This window comes from Ruditapes philippinarum, unplaced genomic scaffold, assembly GCF_026571515.1.
Source record: "Ruditapes philippinarum isolate M1 unplaced genomic scaffold, ASM2657151v2 ctg5926_1_1_1_1, whole genome shotgun sequence".
NCBI lineage: Eukaryota > Metazoa > Mollusca > Bivalvia > Venerida > Veneridae > Ruditapes > Ruditapes philippinarum.
The window spans coordinates 1-15,484 of record NW_026861431.1 but is presented as its reverse complement, the minus strand read 5'-3'; the positions used below and the strand labels follow the sequence as shown (position 1 = coordinate 15,484).

The window sequence follows — 15,484 nt, the reverse complement described above, 5'->3', positions numbered from 1 at the left end:
ACGATTGTTGATGACGGAGCATCCCCCTTTGATACTAATAGCTCACCCTGAGCTTTCGGTTCTGTGGTGAGCTAAAAAGGCTGTATGAGCAAAAGTGTAAAAATCTATTTTTAGCACTGGTGACCTTGACCCAACTGACCCCTACCTCCATCCAAATGAGAATTCCTCAATTTTAAGTTCCTACAAAATATACAAGACATCTGTCGATAGAATAAGGTTAATACACCTGTAAAAGTGTAAAAAATCTATTTTTGACATTGGTGACCTTGACCCAAATGACCCCTTACTAAAGGAAAAGGAAGAGGACCTCCCTTGGTATGACTATTATAAACATGAAAGACATTAACTTAACTAGAACTCCGCGAGTCGGATGTGTCGCCTTGTGAACAATGTAGTTTAGGAGAAATGGCCAGGACAAAAATGAAATATGAAAAATAACAAAGGGCAATAACTAAAAAAATAATAAGTGCAGAGCAGCATATCTGTGCACTGCACTTCTTATCAATAAGATCTATCATTCTATGATATTTCAAGTCCATAGCTTTCATACTTGAGGAGAAATGACCAGGACAAAAATAAAGTAAGAAAATCAACAAAGGGCAATAACTCAAAAAATAAGAAATGCAGAGTATCAGTTCTTATGCACTGCACTTTTTCTTAATGAGATCTATCATCCTATGAAGTTTCAAGTCCATAACTTTTATACTTTCGGAGAAAAGGCCGGACAAAAATTAAGTATGAAAATTAACAAAGGGCCATAACTCAAAAATAAGAAATGCAGAGTACCGATTCTTGTGCACTGCACTTCTTCTTAATGAGATCTATCATCCTATGAAGTTTCAAGTCCATAGCTTTTATACTTCAGGAGAAATGGCCCGGACAAAATTAAAGTATGAAAATAAACAAAGGGCAATAACTCAAAAAATAAGAAATGCAGAGTACCTGTTCTTGTGCAGTGCACTTCTTCTAATGAGACCTACATCCTATGATGTTTCAAGTCCATGACTTTTATACATTAGGAGAAATGGCCCGGACAAAAATAAAGTATGAAAATTAACAAAGGGCAATAACTCAAAAATAAGGAAGTGCAGAGTACTGGTTTTTGTGCACTGCACTTCTTCTTAATGAGATCTATCATCCTATGAAGTTTCAAGTCCATAGCTTTTTTAGTTGAAGAGAAATGGCCCGGACAAAATTAAAGTATGAAAATTAACAAAGGGCAATAACTCAAAAAATAAGAACTGCAGAGTACTGGTCCTTGTGCACTGCACTTCGGGTTATTGAAAGAAGCATGCATACCAAGTTTGAAGTCAATCAGACTTATAGTGACTGAGTTATGCTCCGGACAAGCTTTAGGGGACGCCGACGCCGACAACGACGCCGACGCCGACACCGCCAACAAAAGTAACCCCTATATGTCACCTTTTCAAGGCGACACAAAAATAAAGGCTGTATGAGCAGAAATGTTTAGATTTATTTTTTTACACAAGTGACCTTGACCTTGACCTAGAGATGCCTAACGCTACAAAAAATAAGAGGACCGTTAAAGGTATCCATCTACCGAATATGAAAGATATCATTAAATAAATTAGGTAATTAAGTGAAATTTTTTGATAAATCCAACTTGGCGGAATAGGTTAATCATACAAGGCCCTATTTTCAAAGTGATAAAAGGGAAATTACTGGGAAATGGATGGCACATTTATATAGCTTTGCAATATCAAGTACATTATATTGATAAGTAAGTGTGAAAATTATTAAGCCATTAGTTCAGATAGAACATAAGATATTTCCAACTTGCCGGTTTAGGTTAACCATTATTCATTTTCTAAGTGCTGAAAAGGGCCATAACTTGGTGCAAATGGAATAGAGTGAAATAAGAATCCCTAAAGAAAGCCAAACACGGCAAAATTGAAAATGTTGCAGACTCGGTTTGATTCAGCCTGTTCATGGACGGTATGGTCAAATGCAAACTACTGGCCACGCCCCCTAGCACCGGCTTAAGCAGAATTCAACATTTAACATGAACTGGTAAAATATAGACTAAACGAGAAAACAATGGGCAGAACTAAAAAAAATAGAATTTTGAAAGTGGATCTGAGGTTATGAAGCCTGCATATCACAGATACAACGTCAAAAGACAAATTTAAAAAGCAGGCCTAATATCCTAAGGGTGATTCAACAATATTCAAGTGAGGAATACTGGAACCACCCAACAAGAAAGATGCCGAATAGATAGAACTAAAATACCACAAGCACAACAATAATGTCGTGCTGAACGATCTTTAAGGATCGGAAATATAACATCCCTGATTGAACCTACGGGGCGACTTTTTACAGCCTCCACACGGCACAAACAAGGCTGGAAGCCATAGTTATGTAACTTGCCCAGATCATATACTTTGTATGGATTAGTAAGTGTGTAAATTATGAAGCCATTGGTACAGGTAGAACTTAAGAAAAATCCAACTTTCTGTTCTAGGTTAATCTTCTACGGACAGAGGGACGGACGGTTCAATTACTATATGCCCTGGGCATAAAAAACAACATTATAAAGGTAATAAATTTTGGAAAACAAAGGGAGGTAAATACATATATATTGGGAGAAAACATATTAATAAATTCATGCATTGTAATATCTCCCTTTGTAATATATACACTATATTGAAGGATTTTGAAAGAGTCAGTGTGACCTTGACCTGAGGTAGTGTACTCTATCAGTTTTAAAAAAAACGAGGTAACACAAAATTTTTAAAATGATACAAAATGACTAAGTGTGACCTTGACCTGAGGAAGGTCAAACCTGCGCTCTGCACATTGTCTCATTATGATTAACATTTCTGCCAAGTAGTTTGAATTTTCTCCTACCAGTTCAAAAGATACAGACCGGACACAAAAACACCTATATAAGTCTATATAAATAAATTAATCCCCGGGGTGGGGCCAATTTTAAACGTAGGAAGTCCAAACTTGTGTTCTGCACACCTCTTAATATAAGTAATATTTCTGCCAAAAAGTTTTAATTTCCTTCCATCGGTTTAAAAGATACAGAGCGGACACAAAATTTTTAATATTGAAACAAAATGACTAAGTGTGACCTTGCCATTGACCTGAGAAAGGTCAAACCTGCGCTCTGCACATCCTCTCTTTATGGTTATCATTTCTGCCAACTAGTTTGAGTTTCCTTTCACTGGTTCAAAAAATACAGACCAGACAAGAAAACCCAGCAGACAGACGGATGGACAACCAGTAGCATAACAATATACGGCGAAATTCTTTTGGGCGCATAAAAACCTAAGCAAAAAGGTCACCAGATCCTATCAGTTGGTAATATCAATATGATAATGGCTCAGCATTTTTTATAGTAATGAAGATTGATGTTGCAATAAACTGGAACTAAGGAATGTTCCAAGTTTTAAAAGGGCTATAATTCAGTCAAAATCCATGTCAGAATTATTAGGTTTGGATAGTGACCAAAAATTTATATTAAGTTCCATAGGAAAAATCCTCGGTAGTTTCAAAGATTGATGATGTATGCAAAACTTTTAACCATGAATTTTAAGTTAAAGATCCATACTTAGTCATGGGCCTTGGACAGTGACGTATCATGCTCTCAAATAAGTGTGTAAAGTTTCAAGCAAATATCATTCATGGTTGATGAGATAAGATGTATGCATGCAGGGTAGCCCTACTATTCTTCGAATAGTCGAGCTGTCTTCATCAGAGGGCATAACTTAGCTGATCTCCAATAAATTTGCATCAAAATACCCAGGTAAACGTGCTTACAGAAAGTGTATATTTCAGACTGGTATGGATCATCACCAAGGGGACATAATTTGAAGAAACGTGGTACCAGTCTATTTATAAACAATGCTAACACTAGGTGTTAAGATTTTTTTGCTTTACATCTCTTTTTAAAGGAAGGATACTCGGGAGCAAAATGCCATACTTAAAACAAGCATTGTCAATGAATGAAAAGTTATGCTTCATGTCCAAAGTTGTATATCTTGTGATTCTGGACAAAGATTTGTAAAATACATGTATTTGCTTTAGAGTTCTGCAGAGTGGAATTATTTGAAAAGCTATGATAGGGTATTATTCAATTAACATCAAAGCCAAGTGAAACTGGAGAAATGGGTATTGTATATAAAAATCATATCAACATAAATATTTTTAATAATTGTATTTTAATGAAAGGAACATAGGTCACATAAAAATGTATCGTTTTATCATAATGTTTACATAGTTTTCTTTTTCACATGAGCCAAATCATATACACCCCTCACACATTTTAGTTTAACACCTGGGACATCTTTTAGTCTTCCTCCCCTACACAATACAATACTATGTTCCTGTAAATTATGTCCTTCACCTGGTACATAGGCAGTTGCTTCTTCTCCATTGGTTAATCTTACAATAACACATTTACGATTTGCAGAGTTTGGTTTCTTAGGTTTTCTTATCAACACTTTTAAAACAACACCACGTTTTTGTGGAGCACCTCCTAAGACAGGAGATCTGGGCTTTCTTATCTTTTTTCTAGGTCCAGTTTTGTGCATATTTTGTAAACTTGCCATACAGCGAGCAAATAGACTTGTGTTTGTGTGAGATATCTTACATATTTCACTTGTTCTTTGTCCGCATAAATTTGAATGTGTAACAGGACTGGTTAACTTCTGTAAAGAACTTTTTTGAAGTGTATCTGAAATAGAGAATATTGAATATTGAGAGTCAGTTCAATACTGAGTTTAATGAACGAGATGAATAAAATTATATTATGAAAGCCTGTGGAGAGCATAATATTACTTTAATACCTATGTTACTATATATAGTAACAAAATCTAGGGTATTTCAGGGTCATTAAAGCGATCACAAAAGCTAACCATGTCACTTTGTGACAGGTGAGCTAAAAATGATTTAAGATTGACTGTACGAAAAGGTTGGAAACAAGACAGTCTCAGATACCGTTCTTGAGTTGAAGGCACAAAACGATGTGAAGAGTAGGGTTCTGTATTATCGATAACAACAACAATAAAACAACATTTTCTTATATTTATTTTGTGCTGTCTTGTTTTTTAAGTTAATAGGAGTGTTAAACTGTACAGTACGACAGATATTTGTTTACATTGACAACTGTCCGTTTCTTAGAAAGGACGACAAACGATTAGTTGCGATGTCTAAACGCCGTATTTCAGACATAGGTATTAAAGACGTTAATACTTGGTTGCTACTCGCCATTATGCGATAATGGCCCTCGAGTTCATAATGTTCATTATGCACATCTTCGGGCCATTATCGCATAATGACGAGCAGCAACCAAGTATTAACCTCTAATTATTCAACAAGTTCAATACATTCAGTAATGAACTTACACAAATTTAACATTCTGTTTATCACATACCAAAAATAAAGACTGAAGTGAAAAAAAAATTTCATTGACGGGCCTACAGTAAAGGCTAACATTTAGCGCATCTTAACGTTATGTTTATACATCACAAATGATGTCACATCAAAATATCTAATACCTGGCCGTGCAATACCATTTTTACTGAGTCGCAAAAGTGGCGAGGGTATGTGATAAATAGATTTACATGTATGTACTAGAAAAGATTTTTTCAAAATTAGGTATTTTGCAGTATTTCACAACAGATGTGTCATAAACATTCTTGGTGTTAAGTAAAGAATATAGCAGGATAATTAATAATATTAATATACATGTATGCCTGAAAACAAATTTGTTAAATAATATTTCAATATTATAATGAAATTGAATATATTCATCTTTCAACCAAATGAAATTCATACACAATGGAAACAAATTTTAACTTTTAATTCTTAACTGTGACCTTTAGCATGAAGCGGGTGTTCTGTCTGTTGTAAGCATTTGACATTCAGTGGTTCAACAGTTAAGTGTTCCAACACACAAACATTTGACATTCAGTGGTTGAACAATAAGTAATCCAACACAACCCTGGTTCAGCATGTTGCCTCAATAAGATCAACATTTCACAACTAAAGTATCATGAACATCCTTTAAGGTGTTAAAAAGAATGAACACAGAATTGATAATGGACAGGCAGACAGTCTACCAAAGAAGAAATGGCCATTTCTTTTCATTTGTAACAAGTAGAAGACCATTGCCCTTTATCCAGTTAGAAGACCATTGCCAATTATATAGTAAGAAGACCATTGCCCCTTATCATGACATTGACGTATGACAAGGGATATAATATTATATGACCATCTGGGCATAAACTAGAAGAAAGTTTTTGTACTATGCAGGTGCTGAATGAAAACTGTTGTATGATCTCATTGTTGCATATTTAAATTCTGAAACAAAGATTTTTTTTTCAACACAACTGTTTAATGACAAAATGGTTGTAAGCAGTATCATTGAATAAATAATAGTGGGTATAATGTCAAATGTATTTCTACATTGGAAAACTGGCACAGGCTTATTTTACAAGGCTTTAAACTCGTGTTCTTGTAATGTAATAAAGTGTATACATTAGAGATAGCACACAAATATTACCTATAATTATGTATAACATTCCTCAATTTAGTTTATTAAGTGGGAAAAAGTGGGAACTCTTCTAACTTAAAACAATTTGGGAAATGGTAAACTGCATGACATAATTAATGTTAGAGAAATAACATAAATACTTGTTTTCACTACATCAGCTGAATTACATGTAAGGTCACATTTAATATTATAATATTCAAACATAACCAAATAAAGTCTTTTGTTTCAAATGTTAAAAAAAGGCAAAATGGGAAATAGCATAAAACATAAATGCAAACAATTAACTATCAACTTACAAAATGTTCTGATTGGTAGCTGTGTGAACTGTCTTGTAACTGGGGCACAAATCCTTTGTAACAAAGACATGGCCATAGTTCTGAAAAAAAATAACAGTATGAAGTTAACATTAAAATATAACTAACAATAGTTCTATTGATGTGGGGGTATACATGTATGTGCACCCAGATGCAAATTACAAGAGGGTAAAACTGTTATCAATAAAGAAATGTTTTACTGATAAATAGGAAATTTATCATTGAAAATGATACAGATTGTGACTTTAATGCTGATGTGAAAAAAGAAAAGAAGGAAGGAAAGAAAGAAACTTTTTGAACAAAATTGAAGAAGAAAATTTTGAAAACAAAATTTGAACTTTTCATTTTGTCTGAACATATTTTTTTGGGGGGTTGAAAAGTGATCAAATTATATAAATGTATCATTTAAATTTGATAGAAGTGAGTTCTTGGACAATATCAAATATGATGTTCATATTTTAGGAATTACAGAGATTGAAAGATGAAAGACGACAAAAAATCACATAAAATTGTAGCCTTGTATGGATGTTTAATTGTTCATGTTTTAATGAGTCATTTCCAATTATCATCATTCCTGGCACCATGGTTACATGTAAGCATAATTAGCATATAAATATAATAATTATATTTCCCTTTCAGAGGTTGTCTTTATAATGTCTGGAAACTGTATGTGGCAATAGCCTTCAGTTTAATTGTTGGTGCATTGTTGAATACTTAATAGTCATAAAGTAGGTGTTAAAACCAAGGAATACATTCAATACTTCTATATTTATATTGACTCAGTCAAATTAAACTACACAGTTTGTGTTCAGATACATGGTGATATAATGATTTGCTCTGTAACAACTTGCCCAAATTTTGTTACAGTTAGCTCCAAATAACATCATGATAAGCAGCAAGAATTCTAACTTTATATTAAACCTGTTTTTAAATCATTTGAAAGACCCTGTTTAGGATAACATCTTGCAGTTTAAAGTTTTTGTGTGTTTTTGAAATGGGTAACTTTTACAAATTTTACATTTTTATACTATGACATAACGGGATTTAATGCCGCATCAGATGAAAATAAACAAGAGGGTCCATAGGGCCCTGGATCACTCACTTCAGAAATAGGTCAAAGTGGAGCCCCATTTCACCCCAGAAGAAATAGCGAAAATTAAAACATGGCGAAAAATACCAGATTTACAGTACATACATTTTGACCCTAGGGGTTTTATTTCAACAAACATGGTAGACATACACTAGAACATGTTTCATGCAAAATATCTAAGCTTTACCTCTTTTTTCGATTTTCATAAGGAGATTTTTTAAGTTTTACTATATACATATAAGACAATGACCCCTGGGGCCGGGCCAATTTTGAACCTAGGGCTTTCATTTGAATAATCATGGTAGACATACACAAGAACTTAGATGTTTTTTGCCAAATATCTAAGCTCTAGCTCTTTCGATTTTCACAAGAAGATTTTTTAAGTTTTTACTATATATATTTATATATATGATAAATTTGGAGAAAATAAACGTTCATACAGTGCTAAATGTATGCACATTTATTTTCTGGGTATTTATACTTTAGCACTGTATGAACGTTTATTTTCTCCAAATTTATTGTTATTCTTTCCATGTTCTTGTATCTTTCTTGGGATCCAGTGTTTTTGAAAGGTATTTTGTAGATGTAAATAATTTTCACAAACCTATATTTATATATATATGTATATAAGGAAAATCTATCACACCCTGGGGTGGGGCCAATTTTGACCGTAAGGCTTTTATTTGAACAAACTTGGTAGACATCCACTAGAAGATGTTTCATGCCAAATATCTAATCTGTAGTGCTTTTGGATTGTCACAAGACAATTTTTTTAAGTTTTTACTATAAACATATAAGGAAAATCAATGAACTCCTTGGGGGCGTCAATTTTGACTTGAGGGGTTTTATTTGAACAGACTTGATAGACATCCACTAGAAGATGTGACATGCCAAATATCTAAGCTCTACCTCTCTTGGATTTTCACAAGAAGATTTTGTTTAGTTTTCACTATGTACATATAAGGAAAATCAATGACCCCTGGGGCTGGGCCAATTTTGACCTTAGGACATTTATTTGAACAAACTAGAAGATGTTTCATGCCAAATATCTAAGCTCTAGCTCTTTAGTTTTTTTTTACAAGAAGATTCTTAAAGATTTTTTGTAAAAAATCTTTTGGTTGCCATGGCAACCAGAGTTCTTTATGGAATTTAATACTTTAAACAACTTTGGTAGAGCTTCATGCAAGGGACAGCCCTGCAAAGTTTCAACAAATTTGGCCGAGTGGTTTAGAAGGAGAAGTTGTTTAAAGATATTTTTGATGCATGGACAGACGAACGATGGACAATGGGCCATAACAAAAGCTCACCTTGAGGACATTGTCCTCAGGTGAGCTAAAAATGTTAAAAAGCAGACTATAAAGTTTTGGGAGCTACAACAAAGGATTTACAGACAATTCACCCCTCAGACACTTCACCCCTCTTTTGATGAAAGACACAGCTTGGTGTCAGACATGGCCACCTGCTTTTGCGAATTTTTATAATTTATAGACATTAAAATAATTAATCAAAATTTTTGTTTTTTTTAAGATGTGTATCAATTATTAATCAACAGAAAAATATCAACGATACATCAATATCATCTCTATCTCTGACAGCTCTAATCAGACAATGTATATTGCAGTTTTGTCTGCAAACAAGCGGACCTGGCAATTTTCTGTGTGTGTTTTGAGTTTATTTATACTCGCCACTGGTTGCACATATTGGCGAGTCCTCCAAAAGAGTATTAGTCATTTTATATTTTGGAGGATAGTGCAAGATTCAGATACAGAAAGATGCGCCAATTCAAGAAGCTTCCCCTGGTTCTTTAAAATGGCAAGTGTTTCAGCACTCATACAGGGGACCTGATTTAAAGTCTCATCCGAAAGACTGATTAGTAATTTTAGTTGGCCAGACCAGGAATCAAACCCACAATATTGATAATACATGTCTAGCCCTCTATTAAACACATGTTAAACCCATTGAACCATGCATTTTGTGGGAGGTCATTTTTTCTTATCTAGGCGAGAAATAGGAAGTGTCCTACACCAGAGCTTTGTGGGACACCTGAGGACACTGGGATGCCGTTTAAGCCGTTTATCCATGCTAGGGGCTCACACACCCTTGTACACCATCCTCGTCGACTCAGAGACTACTTTGTTGGGCAACTCCCCTCGGCATAAGTCAGAGTCAGCTGATCCGCAGTACAAGTTCTGATCTTTGGCGCCATCTCAAGTCTTCAAATCTTCTGCCAATGCACTGTGCCATCTCAGCGATGAGCACACTCCGAGGGGAAGTGAGAAGTGCCGTTCAACTGTGCAGGCTATCTCAGCGATGAGCACGCTCCGAGGGGAAGTGAGAAGTGCCGTTCAACTGTGCAGGCTATCTCCAGGATAAGACCCCAATCATCAGATCATGGGCCATTTCAAAAGTTAAACTTGTATATACTTTACTTTAGTACTTTACTTTATCCAGCGTAGGGTCGCGAGATCAGAAATCTCTTAAAACCCCCTCGAGGTCTGACACCCAATGATTATTATCCGGTATAATAGTATATAATTTGTTTTTCATAACCTTATCGAGTCTGTTTTTTAGCGAATTCAGCGTTGGTGAACATACTACAGAATCTGGTAATTTATTCCACTCTGGTATTACTCTTAATGAGAAAAAATGTTTTCTTAATTCCTTTTTACATGATTTTATTTTCAACTTCATGGAATTTCCTCTGATGTGATGATTATCAAGTTGTGCTTTTTCAAAAAATACATTATAATCTATATCTTCCTTCCCATTTAATAATTTCCATGCTTGTATGATATCACCTCTAAATCTTCTGTAAGCCAAAGTAGGAATTTCCAGATTATGTAATACACTAAAGAAACCCATACGAAATGAACATTGTTATAAAAGAAAAAGTAACTGTTAGATAAAATCGGAGATGGTTTATATTCTTTAATTACTTACAAAGGTTAAAAAATTATCAAAATCTTGCAAGTTAAACACGACCTTGTGCGCGGGACTAAACTACCCCAACACCGGTTAGGATAAGTAATTATGTATTATACTCTAATTTTATTTTATTGCGCTTTTGTGGGACCTTTTATAATCTATTTGAAGAATCAAATTTATTGATTGCTTTTATTAGGATTTTATAAAAAGAATTCTATTTCATACCAAAAATATAAAATTAATATGAATACGAACTTATCCCTAAGCGAAAGTCACGTGATTATGTACATGAAGTATGCAATGACACGTTTGTTGACATTGATTTACAAATAAATTCTAAAGGCACTTTTTAAAGTTAAGTACAAAATGACAGTTATTGAGAAGGATTGGGCTTTGCACCACCTTGCTGCCATGCAGTTTGTAGCTGGTGGTTGCGCAGGTAAACAACTTCTGATTAAAGAAAACGAATTTACAATTTGTATAAAAAAAAAAAAATGTCAGAAACCGGTCTGCTGAGAAATGCCCGTTGTCATATGGTACCACGGTACTCAACATTAAACAGAAAATGTTTGATAAATGATTATAAGAATTAGATCTCAATTAGTTTCTTTCATATTTAAATAAATGATCATTTTCATAAACCTGTCAAATTTTATTTTGAATAATCATAAGTCCAATCCTATTTTTAAAGACAATATTTTTTCTCTCACTTTTTTAGCTCGACTATTCGATAAGAATAAGTAGAGCTATTGTAGTCACCCGAGCTTCGGTGTCTGCGTCGGCGTAACCACTTATGTCAAAGTTTTTGTAATACATCAAATATTTTCAAAGTCCGTTGACATATGGCTTTGAAACTTTGCACACTTGTTCACCATCATGACCCCAACATGTAGACAGGAGGAGGTAACTCTATCAAGCATTTTGACAGAATTATGCCCCTTTTTCGACTTAGAATTTACGTTAAAGTTTTTGTAATACCTCAAATATTTTCAAAGTCCATTGACATATGGCTTTGAAACTTTGCACACTTGTTCACCATCATAACCCCAACCTGTAGACAGGAGGAGGTAACTCTATCAAGCATTTTGACAGAATTATGCCCCTTTTTCGACTTAGAATTTACGTTAATGTTTTTGTAATACCTCAAATATTTTCAAAGTCCATTGACATATGGCTTTGAAACTTTGCAAACTTGTTCACCATCATGACCCCATCTTGTAGACAGGAGGAGGTAACTCTATCAAGCATTTTGACAGAATTATGCCCCTTTTTTGACTTAGAATTTACGTTAAAGTTTTTGTTATACCTCAAAGTTCATTGACATAAGGCTTTGAAACATGTTGAAATTTTATACTCTTTTTGAGAGCATAATAGGACTCTCTCCAAGGCCTATAACTGTAATATGGATTTAAAAAAAATTTGCCTTTTTCTTTACTGAGAAATTTTACCTTTTAATCAAGGCTTTTTTTACTATCAAGCACTAAGAATAGTCGAGCGTTGCTGTCCTACCGACAGCTCTTGTTACATTATCTTCTATTTAGGGTGAATATTAAGGCAGGTTACTAATGCAGTCTCCAAAATATTTATAGGATATATTTATAGGATATAGTTATGAACTATGAAAGTGGTGTTATATAGGTAATTTAAATACATGTTTGTATTTCTGAGATAGGTTTTGTGGAAGTGTCAATAATGCATCCTTTGGATTTGGTGAAAACAAGATTTCAAATACAGAGGGGACCAGAGGATCCAAATAGATACACATCTCTGGCTGATTGTTTCAAGAAAATGTACAGAACTGAAGGGTAAGAATGTTCAAGTGTAGAAAGTTAATATTCCTTAAGTAACATTCCTGAAATATATAGTTAATATTCCATCAATAAAATATCTAATTAATTTTTCTTAATTTACTGATCTTCAATGAAGTATATAGTTTATATATTCCTGAAGTAGCATTCCTTAAATCAAATATTTATTTTTCTGAATAACCACTTCTTAAATGAAATATCTAATTAATATTCCTGAAGTAACTCAATAATTATGTTCTTCAATGAAGTTTCATTTGTATTAAAGTTAGTCTAATACAATACATGTGCCATAACATAACTTGTATATGCCTTCTGCTATTTAACATCTTGTTTTGCTCTTCCAAATATTTTAGTTTTCTCTAAATTTTAAATCATGGAAATAAAAAGAATTATTAATTCATTTTTAGACCTCTGTCATTTTACAAAGGAATATTACCTCCATTGTTAGCTGAGACACCAAAAAGAGCTGTAAAATTCTTCACATTTGAACGTTACAAACATTTATTTGCATATGGAGGATATTTACCTCAATCTATGGTAGGTATAATATTGTAGAAACTTACCTCAATCTTTGGATAGTAAATATTGTAGATACTTACCTCAATCTTTGGAAAGTAAATATTGTAGATACTTACCTCAATCTTTGGAAAGTAAATATTGTAGATACTTACCTCAATCTATGGTAGGCATAATGGTGTAGATACTTAACTCAATCTATGGTAGGACTAAGGTGTAATAATGTAAATACTTTCCTTAATCTAGCATAGGTAAACTATTGTAGATTCTTACCTCAATCTATGGTAGGTATACTATTGTAGATACTTTCTTCAATCTATGGTAGGACTAAAGTATTATATTGTAGATACAGTATTATACTTACCCCAGTTTATGGTAGGTATGATATTGAGGATACTTTCCTCATTCTATGGTAGTTATAATATTGTAGATACTTACCTCAATCTATGGTATTTATAATATTGTAGATACTTTCCTCATTCTATGGTTGTTATAATATTGTAGATACTTTCCCCAATCTATGGTAGTTATAATATTGTAGATACTTTCCTCATTCTATGGTAGTTATGATATTGTAGATATTTACCTCAATCAATGGTAGGTATGATATTGTAGATACTTTCCTCATTCTATGGTAGTTATAATATCGTAGATACTTTCCTTATTCTGTGGTAGGTATGATATTGTAGATACTTTCCTCATTCTATGGTAGTTATAATATTGTAGAGACTTTCCTCAACCTATGGTAGGTATAATATTGTAGATACTGTCCTCATTCTATGGTAGGTATGATATTGTAGATACTTTCCTCATTCTATGGTAGTTATAATATTGTAGAGACTTTCCTCAACCTATGGTAGGTATAATATTGTAGATACTGTCCTCATTCTATGGAAGTTATGATATTGTAGATATTTACCTCAATCTATGGTAGGTATAATAAGTAAATAATTAACTGATTAATAAAGACTGGAATATTATTTCATCTTCTTGCATGATATATTATAAATCTGCATTGCCCAATGTTGAAATATGATAACAACTTGAGCCAGATCCAGGTACACATAAGTTTCTTTAGACAGATTAACTTTTGAATTATATAACTGATTAAACATGTTTTTTGATATATTTTATTCAGATATTTGCATTGGCTGGACTCTGTTCTGGATTAACAGAAGCTGTAGTTATAAATCCATTTGAAGTTGTTAAAGTAAAGTTACAAGCAGAAAGAAATGTTGTGATAGCTCAGGTATTTATTGTATCTTAAACTGTGAAAATTTGATATATCAGTAAAATATTGTATCTTACACAGTGAAATATTGTGATATCTTGGGTATATTTACACAGTGAACCATTATATCTTACACAGTGAAATATTGTGATATCTCAGGGATATTACACAGTCAACCATTATATCTTACACAGTGAAATATTGTGATATCTCAGGGATATTACACAGTGAACCATTTTATCTTACACAGTGAAATATTGTGATATCTCAGGTATTTATTGTATCTTAAACTGTGAAATATTTGATATATCAGGTATTTTTACAAAGTAACATGTTGTATCTTACACAGTGAAATATTGTGATATCTTGAGTATATTTACACAGTGAACTATTATATCTTACACAGTGAAATATTGTGATATCTCAGGGATATTACACAGTGAACCATTATATCTTACACAGTGAAATATTGTGATATCCTATGTCTATTTAAACAGTGAACTATTATATCTGACACAGTGAAATATTGTGATATCTCGCATATATTTACACAGTGAACTATTATATCTTACACAGTGAAATATTGTGATATCTCAGGTATATTTACTCAGTGAACTATTATATCTTACACAGTGAAATATTGTGATATCTTAAGTATATTTACACAGTTAAATATTGTGGTATCTCATGTATTTCACACAGTGAAATATTGCGATATCTCAGGTATATTTACACAGTAAACTATTATATCTTAGACAATGAAATATTATTATATCTCAGGGAAAGTTACACAGTGAACTTTTCAAAGTTTCAATCCATATTTCAATGTGTTCCATCAACATGTACTGCAAATTTGTTTATTGTAAAATTTAAAAGAAATTTGTTGAAAAAAAAAAACTTTAATCTCCCCCTGCAGTAAAAAAGCAACGTCTTTGTACTAATGTTTATAATTGTTATCTTCAGCAAAAGAGCACATATGCCACTGCTCGTGAAATATTACGAGAACATGGGTTTGGATCACAAGGTCTGGGAAAAGGTATGACATCCACATTTGGGCGTCATGGTGTGTTTAATATG

The 15,484-nt window shown here is 33.2% G+C and overlaps 2 protein-coding genes across 2 annotated transcripts; one reads left to right on the top strand and one right to left on the bottom strand.

Annotated features, from left to right (window-relative positions):
• Positions 1-4,166: 4,166 nt before the first annotated feature.
• On the bottom strand, positions 4,167-10,956 carry LOC132715592 (small ribosomal subunit protein uS12m-like). Its single transcript, XM_060698609.1, has 3 exons — positions 10,868-10,956; positions 6,820-6,899; positions 4,167-4,702 (listed from the first exon to the last, which is right to left on the bottom strand). The coding sequence occupies exons 2-3, from the start codon at positions 6,893-6,895 to the stop codon at positions 4,239-4,241; spliced, it is 540 nt and encodes a 179-aa protein (XP_060554592.1). The 5' UTR covers positions 6,896-6,899; positions 10,868-10,956; the 3' UTR covers positions 4,167-4,238.
• A 153-nt stretch (positions 10,957-11,109) lies between these two features.
• On the top strand, positions 11,110-15,443 carry LOC132715595 (mitochondrial 2-oxodicarboxylate carrier-like; the record flags this gene model as incomplete). The annotated part of the gene is made up of 5 exons (XM_060698611.1): positions 11,110-11,291; positions 12,525-12,657; positions 13,068-13,197; positions 14,315-14,425; positions 15,371-15,443. Coding segments are annotated over exons 1-5 (520 nt in total), but the record flags the coding sequence as incomplete, so codon positions are not given.
• Between the last annotated feature and the right edge of the window lie 41 nt (positions 15,444-15,484).